The sequence below is a fragment of the Hippoglossus stenolepis genome, chromosome 8 (assembly GCF_022539355.2).
Source record: "Hippoglossus stenolepis isolate QCI-W04-F060 chromosome 8, HSTE1.2, whole genome shotgun sequence".
Lineage (NCBI taxonomy): Eukaryota > Metazoa > Chordata > Actinopteri > Pleuronectiformes > Pleuronectidae > Hippoglossus > Hippoglossus stenolepis.
The window spans coordinates 5,530,309-5,557,323 of NC_061490.1; the positions used below are offsets into that span (position 1 = coordinate 5,530,309).

Consider the following 27,015-nt stretch of genomic DNA (forward strand, 5'->3'; position numbering starts at 1 on the left):
TGCCTGTAATGGTTAGTGTTTTATATCCTGGTTAATGAAGGGATCTGACTTCTTTCATCGCAGATTGAAACCTAAATAAAGCTGTGACTCACACACAGACATATTGATTTGTTGGTGTGTCACAGTATCAGTGGTGTCAGCAGCTCTATGGCTCCGCCCCCTGCCTGATACGTTCCTGCTGACTACAAGCACATGACCAGGCGTGTTTACACCTGCAGCAGCACAACACACACACACACACACACACGGCTCCAGCTCTGACTGAGCCTCTGACAGGGAACCCCGCTGTTTAAGGTGAGAGAAGAAGCAGCCTTGTCCCGGGAGCTTGTTGTTTTAACGGGGAGTCGGTAAGATAGCTTTATTAGCATGTCTATTAGCTTGTCAGTGTGAGATGTGAGGACGCTAGCGGCGCTCTTCCTTAGCAGCGGCGGCTAGGTTAGCATGCTAATGTGACTGTCAGGTTAGCTCCGTCGGGAGCATCACCAGCACCCGAGCTGCAGGTTAAAGGTGAAGCCACGAACAGACATGAAGCGGAGGGGTTTTATTAGCTGACACCACGTTGTGTTTATGTTTAATGTCATCACGTTTAGCCTCATTAATGTAGAACAGTACAGTAGAGTCAACTGCTTGTCAGCTCTGTAATGAAGAAGTGGCTTCAGTGTTAAAAGCTGGTGACAGATTGTTTTTCTGAAATAAAACTCAGTTGATCTGAAGTCACTGCGAGAGCTTTCGATTGAAGACCATCTGTCTCATATTGTCTTGTTTAGTGAAGCTGTCACAGAGGTCAGCTGTAATGAAACCCCCCTCTCCTGTCTGTCTGCTCTGCTGTCTGTCTGTGTGTCATGTGAATCAGGGGAGCCATGAAACTGTGCTTGTCAAGTTTATCCTCAGAAAACACCTGTATTTTAACGGTACAAGCTAATCAGCTCCTGGTTTGGGATGAAAAATACAGTTTCTTGCTGTGCTTCAATTACAAAGAAGTATTCGCTAACTCGCCTACTATGTCCAAATGCCTACATCTGGTTTTAAGCGAAAATAAGAACATTGCAGTCTGTGGTTCGCTTTATTTACATATCATATTTTATCGTCTTTAGCCCCAGGTAGCCCCTGCCCATCTGATCCACAGCAGGAAAGCTCCATTCTCAGCCACAGGCTCCAGGGAGCCAACCCTCCTGCTGCCCACCATGGACGGGACAGATGTGGAACGTGAGCTCTTCGCTTCTCTTCTATTTGTTTTTATGTCTGCCTCTATTTTGACCCCGCTCAGACCTGGTATTAACATCATCCTGAGTGATTAGATCACAAGTGTCAGTGCTAAGTACAAGTCTGAGCACACCCAAATGCGTCCTCAATGAGTCCTGAGATCCAATCACTTAAACTATGTATAGGAGGTGGTCTCGGACGCAGGTGGCCACATTTCTTTCACTGTATGAATGCAAAGATCATAACTTGTGGTCACAGCAGACATGTTCCGGACATATTTTAATGCCAGGTGTTAACAGACGAATGTAGAGCTGACCACTTGTGATCAGATCTCTCAGGACGGATGGACATTAATACCAGGTCTGAACATGGCCTTGACAGAGCACTGAAGGCTCAGCCTATAAATGTCCAATATTTTACTATGTGTAGCCATTTGTGTTGACTCACTTTCTCTCTACTTTTTTAGCTTCCTCTTCAGATATGTTTGTTCTGTTTTGTTTTCCCTCTAGAAGTGACCCTGGCTCTTCTAGATGCAGCCAATGATAAAGACCCAGAGGTCCAGGAGCAGGTCAGAAAGTCTATGTTAACGCTGGGAAAACAGCAGCCAGACCGAGTGTTAGCCATGTGTCAGGACTACCTCCTGAAACATCCAAAGGTAAAACCCCAGAATACACCTCCAGTATGTTAAACACGCTACCAGTGTGTCAGCCACACATCCAAGCTGTCTATTAAAACACATCAGGTTAAGCTACTGTTGCTGCTGTTATCAGTATTCTTACCTCACCTTAATAAGAATAATGCAAATAGCTTTTCAAGCTCTTGTCAGAAAGTCAGATAAGCATGACTGTATGTCCACACTTGTACAAGCAATTATAGTGTTTCAAACCAAGCACAAAACATGTCACAGTTACATGCAGTGATCATTTACTGTGGCTGCACCATGTGATCATACTTAAGACATTCAGAGTGGAAGCTGCAGGGAAAGTCCTCCCTTGATAGTTTTTTTTAGTTCCCCTCAAGATTTGGTCAGAAAAGCTGTACTTGATGGACATGTCCGTGGCTTTATGAAAGATTTATACTGCAGTGACCCCAGCTAACAATACTCTACTACTAATCTGGTAAAGCTAGTCACAATTACAAGGCATCTTAGAGCCCTTAGGTTTGTCAGCCTGTTACAGACAGTAGCAGCGTGTAAGTCAAGACTTCCCTTTGAGCGGTTTCACATATGTAAAAAACGTTGCAGTAAGTAGTTGTATATGTAAATGATTCATCCTGGTGATTAAATACATATTTTCTACATTTTTGCAAAACCATTGTACCTTCTAGTCTTGCGATCCAAAATGGACATCTCTAAATGCATTACCTAAAATCCCAACATTTTCCCTACATTGTATAGAATAAATAAGAAAATCACTAATGTAAGAGAAATCAGCCTCTTAATTCAGATTAATTTTGATTGTTTTATGCCTCTGTGTCGGTGAAAGCCAGTAGTTGGAGGCATTCTTTTTTGGGGTTTTCCATCCGTCCATCTGTCAGTTCCCATTTTTGGCACAATAATCTCAAGAATGCCTTGAGGGAATTTGTTCAAATTTAGTACAAACTTTTTGTTGGACTCACAGATGAAACTGATTAGATTTTGTTGGTCAAGGTCACAGTGACCTTATGTTCTTGTGAATGCGATACATCAAGAACAACCATCTGCCACAAACATTCACTGGGTCTCAAAGATGAACTGATTAGAATTTGGTGGTAAAAGGTCAAGGTCTCTGTGACTTGACAAAACTCTTTGTTGCCTTGTGAACATGTTATCCTAAGAACACCTTGAGGAAATATTTTCAAAGTTGGCACAAATGTTCACTTAGACTCACAGATTTACTGATTAGATTTGGGGGGGTCAATGTTGAAAGGTCACGGTGGCCTCATATGAATGTGTTAAAAATGTATTTAGACAGAAACTGCACTGGTCGGTGGAGAGAGGCATACATCCGCAGGGCGGTAATTTTAGTTTAGGTTCTACATTTAACACACTTCCTCTTTTTTCACAAAGATCTTTGACCTTGCTGGTGTTTATATTTATGATACTGCATCATCTTATCATGCTGTCACAGCCCCTGGACATGTGATTATCAGATGATGGCATCATTAAATTGAGGAAATGTCTTAGAAAACATCAGTCATACGGCACATTAGATTCCCTTTTTTACTGGGATGGTGTTAAATGTACAGAGTCGTATTCTGCCCTCGATATGACTGTGTAAAAGCCCAAAAGTGTAAGGGATATGTACAATATATTTTATGATTTTTATTTAAAATATGCAGTGTAGTCAGTTAGTATTTCATTTTTTTGTGTCTTCATTGTCATCTCTTTTTTCTTTGTCTCCTTCCTCTCCTCCTATAGCTGGTCGTGGGCCACAGGGTTGTGATTCTTCAGACTATTGAGCTGATTGCCAGCTGCAGGATAGAGGAGATCAGTTCCCTCAGGATAAAAAACATTATCTCTCTGGCCTCAGATGAGATGACACGATCAAAGGTAAATATGTTGACGTTTTATCTATTTATTTATTTATTTATTCATTCTCCCAGAGATACTGATATTCCTTACTCTTCTCAGGAGGTAATCCCTGACTGGCAGCAGGCAGCCAGTAATATTTTGGTTGCTGTGGGTAACAAGCACATCAATGACATCATGGAGGAGATATTAAACAAATTTCAGCCTGGGGTCCTACCTCACTTCTTTGTGGTCCAAACATTAGCCAACCTCTCTGATTCCAATGGTAAGAAAATGTTCACAAAGGACACACACACACACATGCACCCGCTCACGCACACACTCACGTGGGCTCACAACACAGGTTATCAAATGGTATTACGAAAGACATGAACCCGTAAAACCCGTCTAAAAAAATGCAGTTTGTCTCTATTGTTTTTTTTCTAGTTTTATATATATATATTTTTTTTTTACCTCAACTATGGAGCACCAGCACTTGTTCTAGTAGCAATTACACATGTTCACAGCCTCTGAGCAGATCTATACTCTTTTAATTGCTCAGTTTTGCATATATAAAGCCTAACTTACTGTTACTGTGATCATTTGTTTATTGAATCATTAGTTCTCTGGGTGTCAAAGTAGCACATTTGTTCTAATATAAAACATAGTAAGGAAGTGCTTAGTAATAATTTGCTGTATTAATTCTGTGCTATCCTCCATGTTCTCTAGTTTATGGCATGGTACCCTTCCTGAATGCTATTCTGGGCACCATGCTGCCCATGCTGAGCATGGCCAAACAGGACAACATGAAGTGGGTCTTCTCCTCTGGTAAGAACCACCTGATATACTTATTTAAATTGTCATAATTGATGAAGCTTATCAACACCTCTCCAAAAAACATTAAAACACTACATCCAGGTACTCGGCTCCAAAAACCTCAGCATTTCAAAACAAACAATTATCTAACCTTTCTAATAGTTGTGTCAACCAGTTCTGTTCTACTTTCCCTTATTTCTCATCTCTCTTGCTTTCTTTTTCTTCCTCTAGCCTTGTGTCATTTCAGCGACAGTATCTTGGAATACCTGGCCAACCTGGACAAGGCTCCAGATCCCACAGTCAGGAAAGACACATTCTCCAGTGAAATCTATGCTGCTTTTGAAATCCTCTTCAATAATTGGTTACAAAGCAGGGAGTCTAAGGTGAGGTCACACGGTTCATTTTTGATATAAAGTAAACTACACAGTATTAACATGAACATTTGCAATTGATTCATTTGTTCAAGCATAATTGAATGAAGTCATGATGCAAATTAAGCTCAGCTTAAGCTTTAGCTTTTGACCTTTGGATACAAAAATGATGATGGCAGTCCAGAGGGCATATTTTTTTATGAATCACACCAAAACATTAAATATAAAAGTCACACTAAAAACTTGTGAATTACAATGAAAATACTTTAGGAGAGTTGTGCTTCATTTACTGTTGCCATTTTAAATTAAACAAGCACTAGCACCACGGATTAAATCGGTCAGTGCCTGTTTGAGTATATTTTCTATGGGGACTTAAAAGCATAGTAATCACAATTCTTTGTTTGTGTCCATTCTGCCTCCTGAAAAGTAAATATAAATCTGTGATAACAGAACTGTCAGATTTTCAACTAATGACTGAAGTTGTATTAACTGGTGTTATTGAGTTGATGTTACCACTTTGCGAATCACCAAATTGTTCCCTGTCTGTCAACTGTCATTGTGTGTGTGTGTGTGTGTGTGTGTGTGTGTGTGTGTGTGTGTGTGTGTGTGTGTGTGTGTGTGTGTGTGTGTGTGTGTGTGTGTGTGTGTGTGTGTGTGTGTGTGTGTGTGTGTGTGTGTGTTCTAGTTGAGGCTGACTGTGGCAGAGGCAGTGGGCTCTATGTGCCATCTGATGGCCAGCGATAAACTGGAGGAGCAAATCCCCAAACTCATTCCTGCCATCCTGTCCTTGTACAAGAAAAACAATGAGCACTACATCATCAGCAAGGTTTGTATTCAGTGAGGTGGATTATTTAGTTTGGAATCTGTGATATAAATCATGTGTTGTTTGAGCTATGATACCTTAGTAGAGCTAAATTTTCAATCAAATGTCTGCAAAATCACTCCATTTATCAAACATGTTCAGAGGGTGAGTATTTTTTTTTTCTTCTGCCTTTACTAGAGTCTAAGCCAAGTGCTTGATGCCTCTGTCAACATGGGCAGCAGAGTGCTGGAGACACAACTCGACAGTCTGCTCTTTGCTCTGCATCAACAGGTAGGCATTACTAAAGTTTACCTTGGGTAAACCAGCTGATGGAACTAGGCAGAAAACCTAAATAATACATAACAATATCAAACTTCATTTAAATAGCACCTGACAAAGTTACAATGTGCTTTACAGAAAGATAAAGATCAGACTTAAAGAACAGCAATCAAAACAAAAGAATGATAATCAGTTCATGAAACAGAAGTGAATTAAATAAAGTTACACACAAAATAATATGTTGAATATGTCAAACTGACATAAAAACATTAAAAAAAATTAAAAAAGTTATTTAAAAGACACTAAGGATGTTTTCTGTCTAATGTCAATAGATAAACTGCAATGGCCCGGTCACCCATAGTCAAAACATGCTTACATACAGTGCATCCAACAGAGCTATAAAATGTATGAATACATAGGTATACATAGTGTTTTTATCAATGCAGTAAATCAATATGTCAGATATTGTTAAAGGAGGAGAGATTTTTTTTGTTCTTACTTTTGGGAATGTTTACAAGTCAGAACTTGATAGACAAAAAGCATTGGGCGTGCCAAGCGACAGACCTTAAGCAAACCAGAAGCACTTAACACCTCGACATGAAATCACCTGTACCTGGATCTGCTCTGATGACTGTCAGTTCCTGGTTCCCAACAGTCTTTGCAGCATTTTCTGTCACATGACTGGGTTCCCCTTATACAACCTGCAATTCAGTCCTTGTGTCACAGTCTTCCTGTTTAGTGACAGAACAGCTCGACATATTGAAACCAAAATTCAGTCACAGGGCCGCTGTAACCAGATGTTTTCATAACCCTGTGAGTCAGCTGACACTTGATCTGATGCTTTTACTGTTGCAACATTTTACCACAATGACTCTTCCAGATATCTTTGTGTGTCAGGATGGTGGCGACATAATATTTCACTTGTACATGTTTGTAGCTGAAGCTCATTAGGTCCAAATAAAGTGCTTAGAATTCCAAGTTGCTTGTTGGATTTAAAATGGTGGTTTTGAAAAATGTGCTCCTTCAGATATTCTCAGTTCTTATTTTTAGTTTCACACACCCAATGACTGTGGTTTTACTTAAACTTCTCATGTGTGACCTGATGCTATAAAAAGACCTTGACGCTGATCACTGATCAGCGCCCACCGGAACTCATAAGCCGTTTTCAGACATGAACTCCTGAGAATGTCTGCATGACTTTCTCCAGAATTTGCCTTTCACATACAGTATGAACAACGTAGCAGGAGATTCACCGGTCAGACACGTTCACAACAACACAGATATTCATTCAGGTGAGGGCTTGGCAGGCAGCATGCAGGAAGCAGGGAGTGACATATCAATTCTGCTGTGGAGATAAGGTCGACTCCAGTGTTGGCCCCTTATCATGTATGGCACTGCTTTTTCATCCTGAGATATTTTTTTCTTCTGTTGTCTATTAGAAAAGTTGTTAACACACCATCTCGCTCACGGTAACATCTCAAGTTTTTACGTGGGCTAGGAGGAACATTTTCAGAGAATGCCTGGAGCCTGTCCCTCGGACATTTGTATTTTCACATCCAGCTCCTCTGGATGATTTCAGGAGATTATCTGGAGTTCAGTGCATGTCTGAAAGCAGCTATATTCTTACTGTATAACAGTGTTTAACAGTTTCTAACAGTTTCCTTCTGTTCCTCAGGTGTCTGCCCCCACTGATTACAATAACCCTCCTACTGTCAAGAACCACAACGAGGTCCTGCGCTGCTTCAGTTTGCTGGGTACTGAAGCTCCTCAGTTGTGTTTGTATCTGTCTACTATGTTTGACTGTGCTGATTGTTTAGACAGTAATATGTGAGGGTTTGTGGTGACCGAGGTAAATGTATGGTAGCAGAGGAATGTTGTTCACAAGCATCAGCCCTTTCTATCTGTTTTAGTTCTGTGGAGTGACAAGAACAGTAATGAGATCATCCATTAGTGTGTCAGACACAACAAGATAATCATGTTAACTGTGACATTTGGTCTACTTCTCTCTCCTTCTCTCTTTTCTCTCACAATCTCTTTTTGTTCCTTTCTTCTCCTCTACCTCCAGCTAACTCCTTCCCTGACCGAATGGTGATGTTTGTTCTTCAGAAGTTAGAGAACAGTAATGAGCGGAGCAGGATGGGCTCCCTGGCTGTCCTCCGCCACCTCATTAACTCCACCAGTGAGAAAAGCTGCACACACTCCTCAGCTCTTCTTATCTTTTGCTTTACACACTCCAGTGGTTTATTTGGCATCAGAAAAAAAGTTTAAATGAATTAGCCATTCAGGCAGGGTAATATTTTAAATTTGAGCACACTCAAGCAGACTAGATTATTCTTCCATACTTATCTTCCGTTATCCGGTCACATGTCTTGACTTAAGTGTTATATTTGTTTTGAAGCTTCTACAATGGAGAGTAAGAAGCTGCTGATTCTGGCCAGTATCAGACATCCAATGGCTGACCACAGCAACAAGGTGACACACACATACACACACAGAATATCTAGATTTTTCTTGTGGACTCTCTGTATTCCGCTAAATTAGTGGAAGATCAATCATTTGAATTATCTAATTTTGGTTTTTATGGTGAAAGAGCTTCTGTTGCTCAGATAAGTGTGAAATTGTTGCTGCTCACACTCTGATTCTGTTTCTGTGATTCTCAGGTGAAGAAGCGTGTGGTCCAGGTGATCAGTGCGATGGCCCATCATGGTTATCTAGAGTTAGAGGGAGGAGAGTTATTGGTTCGGTTCATAGTTCAACACTGTGCCTTACCTGACACGTACCAGGTGACTTCTGTCTGTTTCATTCTTAAGATTTCCTAAGATGAAAATTTGATTTGTGTTGAAGTTGTTAATTAATAATTTTTCATTCACCCATGAGTGGCTTATGTGATTGCATAGGAAGGAAACAGCAAAAGTAAATATTGTTTCATATTCTGTTTAAAGGGCCCATATTGTGTAAAATACATTTTCTGAGCTTTTACTATCCGTAATTACTTGAAGGGACCCTCAACGTATGAAAACAGTCACTCCGATGACTTTTTCACTCAGTCCATTCTAAGAAATATGTTATTGAAACGTCTCGTTTCGTACTTCCTATTCATATGAGTCATTCGGGATGCAGTCGTCTCTCAGCCCCACCCAGCCGGTACCAGTGCAGCCTCCGAACCCAACACCCCCGCTCCCCATCACCTCCACTACCACCACCCCTCCTCCCTTCCACACCGAACGTGACACCAAGCAGACTTGTGGCTGAGCTAGCAGCTTGTTAGCTACCACAGGCAACAAACAACACTGAAGAAACACTGCAGCGTGGAGAGATGCAAGGAAGAGAATGTGTCCGTGCACATTCCTCCTAAGAATGTTTGAGACCAGCGGTTACGCTTTATTTCTTCTGATGTGCCGTGTCGGTGTGCTCAGTACGGAGTAACGTAGACGTTACTTCGTATTGAAACTCCATTGTGAAACTCTGTACTGTAACTCGGGACGTTACTCCTACATTGACTGTCCTGCTAAAACTTGAACAAACATGAGGACGGTGTAACTTACTGTTCAGAAACATCCTGTTGTAACCGACTGTAAATATGTGGCTGTTCTTTTATAGCTGCAAACATAACCACATGACTTTCAGCTATGTTTACCGGAGTGAATGTGCCAGAATGAGACCGGTGATAGGCCTGGTCGCGTGTCACTGAAAGTGCAGTCAGCCAAACAGAGGAGGGGCCCAAGAGGAAGGGGAAAACAGCATGTTATGTCTGTAGCTCCAGAGAGAGGCAGAAGAGAGGACATGGAAATACACATTGCAGCAGTTTTTTTGACGTTAAACCACTGATATATCATCTTAGGGGTACTAATACCTCAAATTAAATCCCAGAAAGGTGTAAAATATGGGCACTTTAAATAATGCCAATAAAGCACAAAAGTAAAAGAAAGAAATTACTGTCTGTAAACACAAACAACAAATGTTCCTGCATACAGTACAAAAACATTTCAAGATAAAAGTGGTTCAAACTTCATTGTTCAGATCCAATATTTTTCCCTACAGAGGGATTGCTGAAGATATGGAAAGTCAAATATGTATTCTGATCTGTGCACACGTCTTTGTGTATCCAGCGTGGCGAGAGGCAAACGGATCCAGAGGAAGTGACGAATGAGTCCTTGAGGATGATGTGTGACAACACCCTTCATCTCCTGACCACCACGGTTGGTCGACTAGCTGATGTATGTACACTATATCCTCACTATATCCTCACCACTCCATCTGTCTACCTTGTTTGTGACTAATTCATCTATGTTGCCAAAATCATTTAACTGCTGGTGTTTCTATGCCTCCTCTCCGCCAAATGCAATATGTTTTGGGTTTGTCAGTCCTTTCATCCAATTATTGTGAACATGACATCTCAAGAAATCCTTGAAGGAACGTTCACTTGGATTCCTGGATGAACTGATTACATTTTGGTGATCGAATGTCAAGGTCACAGTGACATAGCAACACATGTTTTTGGCCTCTAATTTTGACCAGTTGTTACTTGGACGCAAAGAATAACTGATCAGATTTTAGTGGTCAAAGGTCACAGAGACCTCATATAGAAACAAAAATTAAACTCAAAATGCTCTGGTTGGCAGAGGCGTACAACAACAGGGCGGTAATGTTAGTTGCACATTTTTAATTTGTGCACTTGCTTGTTCATGAATCTTTATCTTCACATTGAATTTATTGGGGTTACATTTCTTTCTTTCATTCATTTCTTCATTCATTTCTTTAATTGACCTAAAGTTGTCCACTTTACAAGTAAAATGGATGAATATTGCTGTGATGCTTAACACATGTATTTGGTTTGTAGGTGCTGTGGCCCAAGCTGCTGTACTATCTAACCCCTTCACAATACAGCAATGCCACCACCCCTCTGTGTAAGAGTCTGATAGTGCTGGGCAACAAGAAGAAAACTAACCAGGAGCCCAGCTTTAACATCGACTTTACACAGGAAGGTAGGACGCATATTTACTGATGTTAGTAAATAATCATTAAATGGTGTGTTTTTTATTGTCCATCATAGAAAATGCAGTATTACAAATAAATTTTAACAAACATAAAACTTTTCTGTTGAATGATCTTTTTAAAGTAAATGTGTTTTATTTCTCTCCTCCAGTCAATCTGCCCTCTCCTCAAACACTAATGATCAGACTGCTGGTAAGTAAAGCAAACTGTATTACACACTTCAGTGGCGTCTGATGACTTATTATTGAGCCCAACACAGAAGCTAATGTTTTTATACTGATGTTCCTAGAATTTAAAATAATGGCTCATTAAACATCCAATCCAGTCAGAGGCTAGAATAATAGATCGTTTTTAATTGTAATTGATTTATGACAACCCATGCTGTAGAATAATTACTTACAGTACCCAATAATCCATATTAGTTATCAAGTCTTATTTACTTTACTTTCAGTGCAAATCTCTGATAATTTCTAGTGAACATATATTAATATTTTCAGCTTCAGTTGTTATTTTTATGAAATAAGTTATATTGTGCCGGTTGCCAATATAACTAGTTAATTTAAAGTGAGATATGAAAATAGAGAGCACATAGTCATCTTCATCATGCCTAATGATAGTCTGGTTATCTTCATGCATGTTGTGTCCTGGTTTGTGTTGGTGCTCTCAGGTGAATGCAGCATTCCCGCTCAGTAGCAGAGATCACGGAGCTCCGTCACTCTCCCTCCTTCAAATCCTCAGTGTCAACATTCACCCCAATACAGAGATTCTCTGGGATAAAGAGATCCCTCCTCTGCTGAGTGTACTCGAGGGTATGGAGATATGGACACAATGCTGTCTATAAATTCAGTGTATCTTAACATAGTGACATCAGTGTACAAAGTGATGCCACTGTCACAACGTGTAGTGTCTTTTCTGCAGTGGCAGCAGAGAAGAAAGGCTTTACTGTGTCCTTTATGCCTTTTTTATGTGCAGCATTTCCCTTTTCCTCTATAGTAGAGAAATCTGAATCTGTGTACTGTCATTTTCAGAATCAACAGCACAGAGTCTGGATAAGGGGGAGTGGAATGAGAAGCTGCTGAAGGTGAGCTTTTGTCTATAGGAACATTATCTAATTAACATGATAATGTGTCAGTGTTTTGCATCATCATCATTGCAGGATTCTAAAACCTTGTGAAAATAGATATTTTAGTTTTTTATCCGAATTCAACTGACAATTCCCATGAACAGATTAATTGCTGTAATCAGTGACCTCTTTTCATGTGTTTGTCTTCTGTGATATGTAAATATTTAATCTGTCTTTATCTGACATTATATCCAGTTCCTCTCTAAAACCCTGGTTACTATTGATGATGACAAGTGGGTGTGTCAGTTGGCAGCAGAGACAACGCGCTATATCTCCACGTATAACAACGCCCTAGAGGAGAAGGTAAGTGCTTTACAACTGCCTCATTTCACTCACAAATCAAGAGCGAGCTGATTACAAGCTACTGCTTCAGTTCAGTCACAAACATCTGTCCCGTGATATTAGATTACTGCTTTGTGGAGTTGCTGAGCTCTAAATTCTAGAAAAACTCAAGAAGCTGAACAGTGGCTCCTCATCCCGTGGAGCTCATGACCTTTTTAAACATGACCTTCTTCTGACTCAACTGCCTCAGGTTTCTCTACATTTCTCAGAATATAGAGTATAGAATATAGAATTATTAAATATGGAATACAGAATAGAGAATGTAGAATATAGAATATAGAATATGGAATATAAAATACAGAATATAGAACATGGAGCGTAGAATGTGGAATATGGAGAATAGAATATAGAAAATAGAATATAAAAAAATAAGAATGTAGAATATGAAGTATAGAATGTAGAATATAGAACAAATAATATAGAATATAAAACAAGGAATATAGAATGTGTAATATAGAATGAGTATAGAATGCAGAATATGGAGAATATTTTTTATAATTCTTTTTGCTTTAGATTTAACACAATAATGTGACCCGATATCTCAAACATTCATAAGCAACATAGGTGGATTACCACAGCATATGTGACTGTATTATAATTTTGTTTTTATATACTTATCAAACAACATTTTGTTGTCTTTGTCTTTTTACTGTCTATTGTAGAGTTTCCTGTATCAGTGTATAGGAGTGACCCTCCAACAGTGTTTCAACAAGGAGCTGGTGAAAAAGCAACTGCAGGAAGTCCTCCTCACAGCACGGCACAATGACGCTGTGGAAAGAGAGGTACATTTGTGCCGTTGAATTAACCTGAGCCACAGTTTAATTGATGAATGTTTTGGGGTTTTAATATGTAGACAATGTCCATCCTATTTTTTCTATCAGGGAGTTGCGATGGGCATTGGTCTGTGTGCTAACAGCCACCTAGAGGGAACTCTGGCTAAGCTGGATGAGTTTGGCAAATCGGATGCCTTCAAGAAGTCCCCAAGCATTTTCAACCTACTCAAAGTATGAAGAAGTTTCACAGTTTATCCTAAATGACAGTTTTGTTACATCACTTTGTTTTTCACATCTGTTTGTCCTAACATTGTTGAAATAGTTTCAATTGTCTTTTTTCATCTCTCCTTCCTTTCCTTTTCCTCAGGACCGTAATGATGTTGAGGTGGAGAAGGTGAAAAGCACATTAATCCTGTGTTATGGTCAAGTGGCTCTGAATGCACCTCCAGAAAAGATACTTAAGCGCATAGATCAAGACATCCTGCGCTGCATCAGCAAACACTTCAATACAAAGGTAATGTTAGCTCTAAGGTAACAGGGAAGGGGTTTACAAAGGAGACTGTTCTTGGAGGGCATGTTGTTTTAAGGAGAGAATTTGCATACAGTGATAATTCGGCTTCAATTGTAATAAAGTTTTAGTTTTTCTATTTTAGGTTACTTTCCGTATTGATTATAGGTACTGAATTGATTAACATATAGCATTGCAAACATTGTGATTTGTCTCGACCATTTCAATCCCCCATCACAAGAAATCTCATTTAATACTTTTACAGATACTTGGAAGAAGTGAGTGTAACAATCACATAAAACATTTCTGGTTGAGTCAGCAGCAAATTAGATGTAAGAACTTAAACTTTCAGGTAACGGCTGTGTTTCTATGTGAGCTCATGACTCTATCACCTCTGCTTCATACAGGTTCTGGGGATAAAAGTAGAGACCAAGGTATCATCACAGGAAAACCCGTTCTCAGACCTTTGCTCTTTTCTAACTTCAACTTGCTTTTCTTTACGCTTATTTAAAATCCGTTCCGCACGCTTGTGGTGGTACTATCACTAAAATCTTTACTGAAAGTCTTCTACTCCAGAAAGAAGAGCTTGATACAATATTGCAACTACTTTTTATGCCTCCACGCCAGCGACAGCGACAGCCAGTGGCATTATGTTTTCGGGTTGTCCGTCCGTACGTCGCATTCCCGTGAACGCTATATTTTAAGGGAATTTCCTCAAATTTGGTACAAATATGAACATGGATTCAAGGATGAGCTGGTTCGATTTTGGTGGTCAAAGGTCAAGGTCGCTGTGACCTCACAAAACACATTTAATGCCTTGCGATGGTGATATCTCTGGAACGCCATCAAGGAATCCTTAGACACTTGGCACAAACATTCACGTGGAGTCAAGGATTAACTCACTTGATTTTGGTAGCCAAAGGTCAAGGTCACGGTGGCCTCACAAAGTATGTTTCTGTTTTTCCGGCCTCTTGAATGTGATATTTCAAGACTGCATGAGGAAATTTCTTCAACTTTTGATCAGTTTTCACTTGGACTCGAAGATAAAGTGGTTATGTTTCAGTTGTCAAAGGTGAAGGTTACAATGACCTTTATATAAATCTGGGAAAAAAGTATGTAAAGTCAAAAAACTAGTTGGGAACAAATTAGTGTTTCAAGTTGACGTTAGTTGTGTTCATAGGACCTTGTGAAAATGCTCTCCCTCAGTGAAATGTAGCTTTTAAAGGTAGGTTCAGTAATTTACACTTTTTATCTTATACCCCTTTTCCACCAACATTTTTGGGTATAATTGTTTTTTTTACACATGGGTAAATCCGCTAAAAAGCTAATTGACTCCTTTCCCATTGCCAGTAGAAGACTTTTCTGTTTTTTTCCCCCCGGTGCACTATGTTCGATGTCATAATCATATTGAAAACTGAGGCGCTCTCTCAACTCGCTGTCTTGCCAAATTAGTCATTAGCCCTTGCAGGACTGAAATTGGCACGATCAATGCCCGTCACAGATCATGATCAGAGACTTCAGCCGGGGAGGCATACACCATTGAAGTAGACATGATAGCCAGAAGTTAGCGATGGATTCATGGCAAAGTCGGCTTTGAGCAGGTGTCAGTCAGTGCACGTTTATGTGCTTTGGTGTGCGTAGCTTTGACAAGAGGGCCGATGGGTGAGGGTTTCCAGGATTACCAACCCTAGCTTTAAGTGATACACCTCCAACAATCTTTTGAGTATCAAAGCCTCATCCAGAGTAAGATTGCCGGCTGTTTTTTTTTTGTTTGTAATTTCCATAGTATCGGAGAACATTGATCTGCTGACAGATCAGCTTCAATTGAGTCTGTTCCAATGTATTTCACTTGTGGACAATCTCTACTAATAAAAAAAGTCAAAATATCTTCAATCAGATTGATACTCTGAGGTGGTTTATCACTATAACCTACTAATGTAAAACCAGTAACATGCCTACTAGATTGCATTTACAATCTTGCATTTAAAGGACTATGAGTTTTTAAGCTCCAATTCCACAGAAGCTTGCTTTTTATTTTCCTCTAGCTGTTATCAAACCAGCGTGAACCAAATTGAATATCAAGAATTTTCTTAATGTCTTTTTAATTACCCATCTCACATGCAGCTTTATTTCCTGATCATCTGTCTCTCTGTATGATTTGCAATCTTAGTGCTAGTCATTCTGTCTTCTGGTGGATTGTTCTTTAAATGCTGACTGACCACTCACCCTCAATCTGAATGGATTTTTGTAAATTTCTTGCAAAATCCTAACCTTGGGCCTGCAGGCCTAAAGCTCTTCTGTTACTTCTTAGACCAGAGCCTGCTGATGGTTTGCTGTTGAACCAATCTCTAATCACACAACTCTGATTTCTAACTTTTGCTATCCATAGGCATGGTGGATCAATCTGCAATATCACAATTGGATTGATTTGATTGACTGAGCTGACTAAATCATTTTTACATTGATTCTGGATTTCTTTTGCTGTTGCTCAGCTACTTGTAGAGTTGCATCTGGTAAAGGAGCTGCCGTGCGCCTTGCTGTTTGCATTCCTGATAAATTGGAAAATGCAATTATCCAATTTTATTCATGTTTAGCCTACTCCTCTCGACCCGTATCTTTTTATCTGTGTATGTGCTACCATTTTTCCTGTTTTATTTCTACGTGTTTCTTTTTTCTCTGTATTTTCTCTCTGTGTGCATGTGCGTGTGCTGTGCGTGTGTGTGTGTGTGTGTGCGTGTGTGTGTGTGTGTTGCTCTAATCTAGGACCTGACGATGAAACTAAGTTTGATTCAGAGTGTTGGCCTCATAGCCAAAGCCATCAGCGTGTGTGTGAAGAAACAAGGCTACGTCTTCTCTCGCAAACAGGAGCTCATTGGCGTTATGCTGGTCAGTATGAAGATCAGTCACTTTAACAGTTGATAGTGGTGAAGTTGCAGCAGAAATTAATTTTAATTAATATCGATTTTGATTCATTTCTGATCTTTCCCTCTGATGTCCATGTAAACTCTGGTCAGGATTTTATTAAAGCAGAGCCGGCTGACTCATTGCGGACTCCAGTGCGCCACCTGGTGATGACCACATGTTCCAATCTAATGTATCCTTCACTTCAGTAAAACAACTGGACTCTCTCTCTGTAGTCTGAAAACTACAATTCATAGGTTCACAGAAAAACTGCAACCTCCTTCTCTCGATGTGTTTAAAAAAATACTACTTATGAGCCCAGGTGGTTTTGATCATACTGACAATTGCATCACAATTTCCATTGATTAAACTTAATCTCAACCACAGAAATGCAACTTTAAGACATACAGCAGACCACATACAAACACACGGACACACACACACGGACGTATATATATTTGTTTTTCACACATCATTCATATCACTCAATCTACAGTGTTATCTTTGACCTTCAGTTATTCAGACCTTTGGATCCTGCACTGAGTGAGAATGAAAGCTTTGACTTACTGAAGATTTGTGTGAACAGTGTGTTTTCTCTGCCACCTGAGACACAAACTCCAGAGAAGATTAAAGAAGATGAGGTTCTGGACCCCAAGAAGAGAAAGGTGAAAGAAAGCAAAAGAGATGTGTGCGCACACGCATGCAATACTACAACACTGATGCTACCACACAAATGCTCTGTTCATTGTTTTGTGCAACCACTGGTCTTTAGCTGACCATCATCGGCAGTCAGCAGGATTTTTAAACAAATAATAAAAGAAAATGTGTGGTAGTTCTGGAGTTTAGCAGGTCACTACTCACATTCCACCTTCAAACACTGTGTGTGACTATATCCAGACATTATCGTGTTATCAGTCTAACATGTCCTGGTAAATCTGCACAGGCATTACACAGAGACACATTGGCTGCACTGCAGGAGCTGCTGAGGAGTGTATTGGCCAAGGACCCCACACCTGACGGCCTGCAGAACGTCTTCAAGGTGAGACATCGTGTTACAGACTAACTTATCTTCTCCTGTTCAGCTTAATGCTAATTTCTCATACTGAGATCATTTTATTTATCAAATAAGCAAAAAGTTTAGTTTCCAGGCAAGAAAAAAGGAAATAAAGTTGTCCAACCAGCAACAACTGAATTTCTTCCACTTCTACCCCTTTGTCTCCTCTCTTCAGTCTCCTTGACTTGTTTCTCAAAAAAACAACTAAGTTGGCTTCATGAACTTTCCTGGCTGTGTTTTACAGTCTCCCTGTGTTGTCTGAGATATGATGTGTATTATTGTCCTGTGCAGCACATTGAATCATGGTTGAGCTCCGGACAGGACCACGAGAGAGAGAGAGCTGTCACAGCTACTGCTCAAATCATGTCGTACTACTTGGATAACCTGACTGTCAAGGTACACACACTACTCACTTGGGTTGTAAATATTTGAAGTTACACATACAACCAGACCTTCATGTGTCCTCTGTATTCACTCATTCATCAATCATAACTTCTAGTAACCCTTTTAACTATGCATATATCTAAAATCTGTACAAACTAAGATAAAAGTAGTAAGTCAATAAACCTTGATAAATAATAAAAGTACTGAAATTGTGCTATAAATTAAATATATTTGTATATCATATGTTTTTTGACATGTACTGTCACCAAATTTATCTAAATAAACACAACATATTGATTCAATAGATTTCTTAATTTAGAACTTAGAATTTCAAACTTTTTTAGATTTGCCCATTTTTCTCTGCTCCTCTCCCACCACTCTGGCGCTGCTGCAAGTTATCAACACGTTTTGCACCAAACGTAACAAAATATAATGATGTCATCACAAACATATACAACATTATGTGGTTTTAAACATATTTTAAACACAATGATGCAAACAACAACCTACCGTGGCCAGTGAGACGTTCGTTTTCAGAGGGTGAAACCATCTACAATCGCTTCACACTTAGTCAAGTCATGGCTTCTCTTGTCAGCACACAGTGGAGATCTGCAGAAGTTAAAGATTTACCTTTGGATAATGATCAAATGCAGTGTGTGTGTGTCTGTCAATGTTGATTTTTACAAACCACAACAGACATTCACCTTATGAAAACACTGACATTTGGTGGGTTTTCTTTCTTCTGTTTCTTTGTTCAGAACATGGTATCCTTCCACAACCTTGGAGCTTTGCTGGGCCGACTGTCTCCACGTTGTTCGGACCCTCACCCTACTGTACGCACTGCTGCTATTGAATGCATATACACACTGCTCTATATACAGCTACGATATGAAGGTATGTCATTGTTTGAGTGACTTGATGATTTTGGGTTGAGTTTTCACATGTTAGACTAAGGTTTGTTTGAGTGTTATATGACATGGAGCTGAGAAGCCCAGTCTGATACCTGATATTATTAAACTGTGTTTTTGAAGTCAGTGTGGGTTTACTTGTCCTAATTTAAACTTTGACTAATAAAGAATAATTTTACATCAAAATTATAGTAATTTTAACTATTACAAATGTTTTACATGTCACCAAGCCTTTGTAGCCCTAACCTAAACTCAGATATATCAGGATTAGTTTTTATGCACTTGAGATGTTTTGAGATTATTTTTTTTAGATTTGTCTATGTCCTCTTTGTCTAGGTTTCTCTCTGGATTATAAGGATGAAGCCGTGGACAGTTTGTTGCCCTTAAGAGACAAACTAGAAAACCCCGACCACTCAGTTCTCTACAAGACCTGCTCTGACCTCACTAAGGTACAATGTGAACCCCTTAATTTGAACTTTAGATTTACGTATGTAAAATCCATGTTTCTTTAGTTTATTGTTAAATTATTGTCATTAATCAATTCACTTGAACCTTTTCTACAGTTTTCTGTTATGATTTACTCTACATAACTCGGAATAAAAACAATGTTTGTGTCAATATATTAGGTAAACTAACAACATGTACTGCACAGCAATTTGTAACTGCATCCTTTCCTGTGTGTGGGTCAGGTGATGAGTAAGCGTCTGCCTCAGCAGCAGCTGACGACTTTGGTGTTCATGTTGTTTGAGGGGCTGGTCGACAGTCAGACAAACTGTTGCAGAGCTTCATCTGTCGTCCTCAACACACTGCTGAAGAACAGAGGGGGCGGACTGCAAGACCTGGTAACACATATACACACACAGTCATACTTGTCATACAGCCGTCTGCATACTCCAAAGGCAAATAAAGTAAACACATCTGTACTTGATTAGCTCACACGGGTCTTGTTTATTTGTCTTTGTCTGTGTTGTTTGGTGTGTGTGTGTGCATTTGTGTTTGTGTGTGTTATAGGTACCAGAGATGCTGGAGGTTCTTCATGTTCGTCTGCAGAGCGTCACAGACGAGCAGGTTGGAGCAGACATGAGCATTACTTCACTTATTATCAATATTTATTATTCCTTTGCCTTGTTACAGTCAGTTCTGATAACCTCTAAACATGTATTCACACAGACTCTTTTTCAGGTTATTTTACAAAAACTATCAACTTTCATGAGCTTTTATTTTTCTCCACAGTAAACCTAAAGTACTATTTCATTGTGTGTTTAGGTGCGAGTTGCTGTTGGACAGACCGTGCTAATCCTGGCTTCTCAACATCTACAGACAGTTATTAATACACTAGTTAACCAACCACTTCCATTTGACAGGTATTTATACATCTATACACAAAACATCTAAATACATAAAATATTATTTTCATCAAGTAAACCTCCAAACCTCCAAGTCCTTCAACTGTCAGATCATGTTTTTAGAGGACAAATCATTTCTAACGTCTCTTAGAACAAAAAGTTTGTATTCATTAAATTTGTATTTTCCTTTTTCTGTCCAGCTGGACCAGTGAGATGTGGATGGCACTGGGAGCAGATCCCATTGTAGCCAATCAGATCATAGAGATGGTGATGGAGAAGCTTCTCATCATGGCGCCATATGTAGACAGGAAAGAGTCCATGATAAGAGGAGGGATGACAAAAGTGGCCACAAACCAGCCGCTAGCTGTAAGTCACAAATATGTCACTGACTATATTTATACTCAAATATGATTGTTTTTATGCATATAAATACATCCCCTTTGATAGAAAGAAGTATTTCAAACAGTTAACAAAGAGTATCGCAAGATGAGCCCATAAAAGTTGAAGTCTGGTCTGTGTTAAGTTTCTTGTGCTTTGATTAGATGATGTTGTGGGTTAGGGTTTTTAGCTGTATTCTAAAGTTTCACAAAATAAATAACATAAATTGGTTGCAGCCACCATTTAAAGAATGCACTAAACATTTCAGCTGGTTCGTGCACTGGGTTATTCCATACCAAACACAAATGACTGAAGAGAATGATGCTTGTGTTTACAAGTGCACGTGTGTCTCTGTATGTTCTGTTTCTAGATGACGTGTGGTCTCAAAGAGCTCTTACTGAATGGCCAGAGTCAGGAGCCGGCAGTCAGTCAGTTTCCTCAGCTCTTCGCCTGTCTCACTGTCAGACTTGGAGCAAGTGTCGGAGTCTCGGCACCAAAGGACAACAACGTTAAGAACATAGCCTCTTTCCATGTAGCAGGGTGGGCATCTTTGTTAACCTTGTTATACGTATATCTAGTAAAAAACCAGAAGAGGTTCCTACACAAAGTTTTGTTAAGGTCTAATCCTGGATGTGGGGGTCTAATTGTTTGGTTTAATCTTTTGTGTTTTGTTTTGTTTTTGTTTCAGCGTCGCAGCTGATGCCCTGAGAATCTTGTTAGCACGAGCCCAGTTAGATGATGTAATGAAAAGACTGGATGAGGATAACGCCTGGGATGCAATAAGGGAACAAAATACACACGTTACTGGAATTACACTACTAGCAAGGTAGAAACCTACTCACATTAATTAGCTGAATGCATTTTGTCACATTTTGTCTGATACCAGGGGGGCTCCGTACTAACGTAGTGTTTTGCGCCGTTGCTTCACTGTAGAGCTGTTTGCAGCACTTTTTGTTTTGGTCCGACTGACCATCGGCAGCACCAGGAGAGATCCTGCCCATGCCGCTCGCAATTTAAAACATCTGTAAAGTTTTTAATAACCTCGGCTGGCAGGCAGCATAACATTACTAGATACCTCTATGCTGCCCATATTCACACAACAAGCACACAGCTCTCAGCAGACCTGCAGACCTCGGGCCTGTTCTTTACTTGCCTCTGTGTGAGTGCTTCTGGCTATGACGGCACGCAGGGTAATGGAACCTAAACAGTGTCCATAGTTTGAGAATTATGATGATAGAATAATGTTTCTGTATTTTCTCTCTCGTATCAATTAATACATGTGTTCTGAATAATAACTCCACTCAGTATATACTGTAGAGTGTAAATCTGAGTATGTCTTGTCTCGTCTGTAGGGCGATGGCTAAACATGCTGGTCCCAGGTTGCCTTCCATCGTGGAGTGTCTGTGTCCCTCCCTCAACAACATCTATGAATGCCAGAGAATCACCGTCACTGCTTTCTTCTCTGAGGTGATGAATCATGATTTATCTGTAATTGTTCTGTGTGAGGAGGTGGCCCGATGTCTCTTTAATCTGATTCAAATGATGATTAAATCTCTCAACCTCTAACAATGATTTCTACATTATTAATTAATAAACTTTTTTTGTATTAGGTTATGTTGAGTACGAAAAAAGCCAAAACATTGTCAGAAATATGAATAACGTGATGTGTTTTCTGTTTCTCCGTTGTTTCCCCGAGTCCAGCTGTTAAACCATCACGTGGTGACGGAGCTGATGTTGATCGATGTTTTAATGAACAACATGATGGAGAGGATATCAGATCCCTGTTGCACCGTCCGCATGTTGGCTGTACGAGGGCTGGGCAATATCGCAGTGGGATCACCTGAAAAAGTACAACACCCACATACACACTAGAGCACATTTTTTTCTGCGCTACAAAGTACACACATGACTGCCGCTGTTAGGTCACTCACAATGTTCTTCCCTTGCCTCTCTCCTCCACCAGGTGAATAAATATGCTAAGGAGCTGCTGGCAGCCATGAGTTCAGGCATGGAAGAGAAAGATGATCCAGGTGAGTCGGCAACAGTCATTTCCCTTGCTGTAAGAAGTAAAGTTACAGTCATGTGTTGTGTGGTTCACCTGATTTATTGCACTAACTCCTAAAGTGATTGATGAAGTTTCATAAAATGTACACTCTGCTGGTTTGTAGTTTCACTTTTCTTCACCACATCCATCGTGTTAATTATACCACATGTTGAGCCTCTCGTATTGGATTGGTTGTCATTGATTGAAATGCATCTCTTGTTTAATATCTTGCCTCTGGTCTTGCTGCAGGTAAAATGATTACACTTGAGGCCATGTCGGGTCTGTCCAAGGTTCTGCTCTACCTGGACAAGAAGAACGTCCACTTACTGGTGGTTTACATCTTCATGAAGATTAAACCATTTTTAGAAAGTGTAAGTTATTCTCTTTTCTTTTATGATGCAGATACAATATAATACAGACATTCTCAGAATCCTTGTGACCATTAGATTTTAGGTGCATGTGTTATAAACAGTGCTGATGTTTAGACTAATAGTACAACAAGACTATTTATTGTCTGAGCTGATTTGACTTCTGAATGATGCACACAGACACACTGACAGCATTTTGTACTCATCCAGGAGAACGATGAGATCCGCTGTGCTTCCATCCTCCTCATGGGGAACCTGTCCAAGTTTGGCTCAGGAGAGCAAGTGTTCAAAGACCAGATCCACAATGTTCTGGTCAGCCTGCTGTTGCACCTGGTTGACCCCAACCCACAGGTGGTCAAGGTAGGAAATATGCACTCACACCTAAGGATGCCGCAGCACCTCCTACTGGCAAGGGGCTGTTACTGTCAGGCAAAAAGTTTATTAAACAAATCAATTAAAGATATTTCTTCATTGTCTAGAGTAACATTTTAAAGGTAGCCTAATAGAAGTCCTAACATTTCCTATAATAATAATAAAAAAAAATCTTAAATTATGTATTTTTGATTTAATTTGATTATTTTTAAATTCTGTGTATTTTATCTGAATTAAATGTAGAACATGACATGGATAATGTAAGATGTGAACTAAAAAGGATCAACTATTTTACTAGTGGTTATAGTTGGTCAGATATGTCTAAAAAAATAATCTGTGATTTCTTTAATTACCCTAAATCCACGTTTGATGTCTGTTGTTGTGTAAAAGGTTCTAAAACTAGTTTAAAATGTTGGTGGCCATTAAGTTCAATACAACAATCATGACTGTTGCACTGCATTTAGTATAATGGCATTGTGCCGACTTTGTATAAGCAACCCCAACCCCTGACTAAATCACACACAAACACAATGTGCGAAGATGTACTACTACATTCTATCCCTCTTTATATACAGTCTATGATTGTATCTTACAATTATGGATTTTATTTTTTTGTGTCCAGGCGTGTAAGTATGCGATGCGTGTGTGCGCTCCTGTGGTGGGATCAGAGAAGATCACTACCATGTTTCAGAACCACCTCCACGATGACAAGAGCCTGCACTATGGAGAATTCATTAATGACCTCACCAAGTACCTGGTGAGACACAGAGTCAGAAACAGATTTGTAAATGTATTTCCAAGTGTTTGACGTGTCTTCACAGATAGTGAGTGGAAGCAGCAAGGTAACTGAGCTGCAGCTGGTGCTTGTGGTCTCTATAGGAGTGTTTAGTGTTGAGACACAGTATTTGAACTGTAGGTTATTATATGATATATGTAGACAGCTGTCAGACATACATCAGTCATACTGTGTAGACATGACATAATGCAAACAGGATTTTTACATCATCTGCAACAATTTTCAGCAAGATCAGATTATGATATTGTCAACTACTTAAGAAAAGCTTCTTGTCGTTGTCTGATGCTTCATGTTTTGTGGTTTGTAGATCGAGGACTTTGCAGGCATGTTGAACTTCTACCACATCTCAGTCATCCAGTTCTTCAAGAGCAGCTGGTCTGAGGTCAGAGCGGGAGCTGCCATGTTTATAGGTATGAGTGCAACACTACTGTTTTATAAATAATCTAATACATTAAGACATTTTATATAAAATATTATTTTACGACTGCTGCATCATACAACACACAGGCCACCCTAAAATACAGAACGCAGAGGAAACTCTTCACATGTTTGATGTGACCTGATAATAAGGTGTGCATCCGTGTGTGTGTGCGCTCAGGGTTCCTGCTGGGGAATCTTCCAGAGGAGCATCTCCCCCACCTCAACATGGGAACCATCACTAAAGGTGATGCAGTGTGCGCCTTCATTGTGTAATTCTGAATCTGTTATTGTCGACTGGTTTTAACGGTTTTAATCTTTGTTGTGTTCACTAACAGGTTTAGTCATGTTGCTCCAAGATCCAGATCCAGTGGTGAGAGCGAAGGCTGCTGAGGCCATGGGACACTTCCAGTGAGACACACAAAATAAATGTTTCCTTTAGTCAGACCGTACGTCTTCTCTCTACATAAAATACATGATTATGTGCTGTTTTTACAAAAACATGCAGATCCTACACTGTGCTGTCATTTTATAAAGTTGTAAAATTTACCAAATTCCTGTAATGTTCATTAAAAACAAGACAGAAAACACATATGGGGCCAGAGGTCAAACTGTCACATTTACCAATGTTACAAAATCATACAAATAATAAACACACACATTATATTATATACACACATGCACATTCTGGTTATTTAGCTTGAAAGGAACTATACTATACTATACTGAACTATACTTTAGTGACCAAAGACTGTTGCTCATGACAGATGGACGTTGTCCGTAGCATCTGGTGTTCAGTCAGTGCGACAATACCAGACATATACTGTGTTGCATTCATGAAATAGACTATACATGAAGTTTCTAATGCAAAGTTTAAAACACGCTTCTACTAGAGTGAAACATTATTTTAGAATAAATCTATAGTTTCCTCAGATATTATGTGCAAATGAGAGGAGGAACATTTTAAGAAATATCTCACATGACTCTGGCTGTCATGTGTGTAGTCATATTTGTGATCATGAATGTTAGTTTTAGTTGAGTCACCCTCTGTCTGATCAACCTGGTATCCTTAAGTTTGCTCTTAGCTTTATCTCACCCTCCACGGAGATCCAATTCAACACTTTAGATCAGTTAGGATGAGTAAAAATGATTTATAATTTAAAAATAACAGCTGAATCAAAATGCACAAGAACTGCATTACAATCATGTTCATGATCTGTTTCTATATTTGTACCAGCTAAATAACGGTACAGAGTTATAGTCATTTTGATTCAACATTAAACATTTATCTTTTTATTCACGCATTACGTTGACATGATCTCTTGAACCAGCCAGTCAGAGTTACCAGTGTTACACAGCGAAACCAATCTGTGTAGCCATGACAACAGTCTGTGCCAAATGTCTGTTGATGTCATATATTGTAATAGAGCACTATAAAGATGTTGTTAATGATTTTCTCTCTCACTGTTTGAATGCACTTAAGGTTGTCTCAGTTTAATTTCTCCCATCAAATGAGTGAGTTTGTACAATTAGCAGGCCTCTTTAGTGACATGTAAATATGTTGTATTATGTAAGGATGCGCCACATGTTTGACTCCATATTACAAGAGTGGGATACAAAGTACCCAGCGGAGAATCAGGTGAAAGCAATACACTTTTGTATTTTGTAACACTTTTGTTTGATTATGTGTTTGTACGGCTTGAATGTTTCCGTTGCACTTTTAAGCTTCTGCCATGTGGTCCCTTTTTTTAGAACTGACACAAAAACAAACCTCAGCTGAATTCCTTCACAAGCCACATTCACATAATTTTTTCTAATGTAGGAGGAAGGCAGATGTTTCACCTAACGTGATAAGTTTCGTCCATTGTCTATCCATCCATTGTCTGTACTGCTTATCATGTTATAAGGTCTTTGGGTCAGGGTTAGTGTTGGGTTAGAGTTTATATAGAGTAAAACTCTTATTTATCCAGTAAATAGTCTGCTCCTGCATCTGTATTTCTCGGCTTAGACGTTCTACAAACAGGGACTTGTGGCTTCTAGCACCTTCTAACACTATGTCTTGGTCTCGGGTGAATGGCGAACAGGAATGAGCAGTGTTCTCTCAGCTGTTATAAACTTTATACCACGGATATGATTTTTCATGTCATCTTATTTTTTTTTTACATGTTGAATGTTGTTAATGTCATTTGTCAGGATGTGTGATACAAGGAGGGTGAGTGTGTCAGAGTGAAAATGTGTGCACGTCACTTTTCATATGTTACACAACCAGAAGAGAGGATGATGATGAGGATGATGATGAAAATCCATATATTAAAAATGAAGGAATAAACAGATTCATTCAAACGTA

At 39.4% G+C, this 27,015-nt stretch overlaps 1 protein-coding gene across 3 annotated transcripts; it reads left to right on the top strand.

The window, feature by feature from the left end:
- The first annotated feature begins 164 nt into the window (after positions 1–164).
- mroh1 (maestro heat-like repeat family member 1) lies at positions 165–27,015 on the top strand. 3 transcript variants are annotated; one of them, XM_035163798.2, is made up of 45 exons: positions 165–294; positions 1,095–1,206; positions 1,713–1,858; positions 3,602–3,733; positions 3,815–3,977; positions 4,421–4,519; positions 4,739–4,890; positions 5,564–5,704; positions 5,879–5,971; positions 7,635–7,713; positions 8,025–8,138; positions 8,358–8,431; positions 8,620–8,742; positions 10,069–10,176; positions 10,800–10,944; positions 11,106–11,146; positions 11,622–11,763; positions 11,983–12,035; positions 12,273–12,380; positions 13,082–13,201; positions 13,301–13,423; positions 13,560–13,706; positions 14,108–14,134; positions 16,464–16,586; positions 16,715–16,794; positions 17,125–17,266; positions 17,545–17,640; positions 17,947–18,051; positions 18,798–18,933; positions 19,284–19,396; positions 19,637–19,789; positions 19,959–20,015; positions 20,214–20,311; positions 20,494–20,659; positions 21,042–21,211; positions 21,360–21,497; positions 22,024–22,138; positions 22,373–22,519; positions 22,635–22,701; positions 22,965–23,086; positions 23,294–23,443; positions 24,078–24,212; positions 24,559–24,661; positions 24,850–24,915; positions 25,007–27,015. In XM_035163798.2, exons 2-45 carry the CDS (start codon positions 1,185–1,187, stop codon positions 25,081–25,083), a joined length of 4,911 nt encoding a protein of 1,636 aa, XP_035019689.1. In that variant the 5' UTR covers positions 165–294; positions 1,095–1,184; the 3' UTR covers positions 25,084–27,015. The 3 variants fall into 3 exon arrangements, with proteins under 3 accessions (XP_035019689.1, XP_035019691.1, XP_035019690.1); XM_035163799.2 differs by having other exon boundaries at positions 180–347; XM_035163800.2 differs by lacking the exon at positions 14,108–14,134.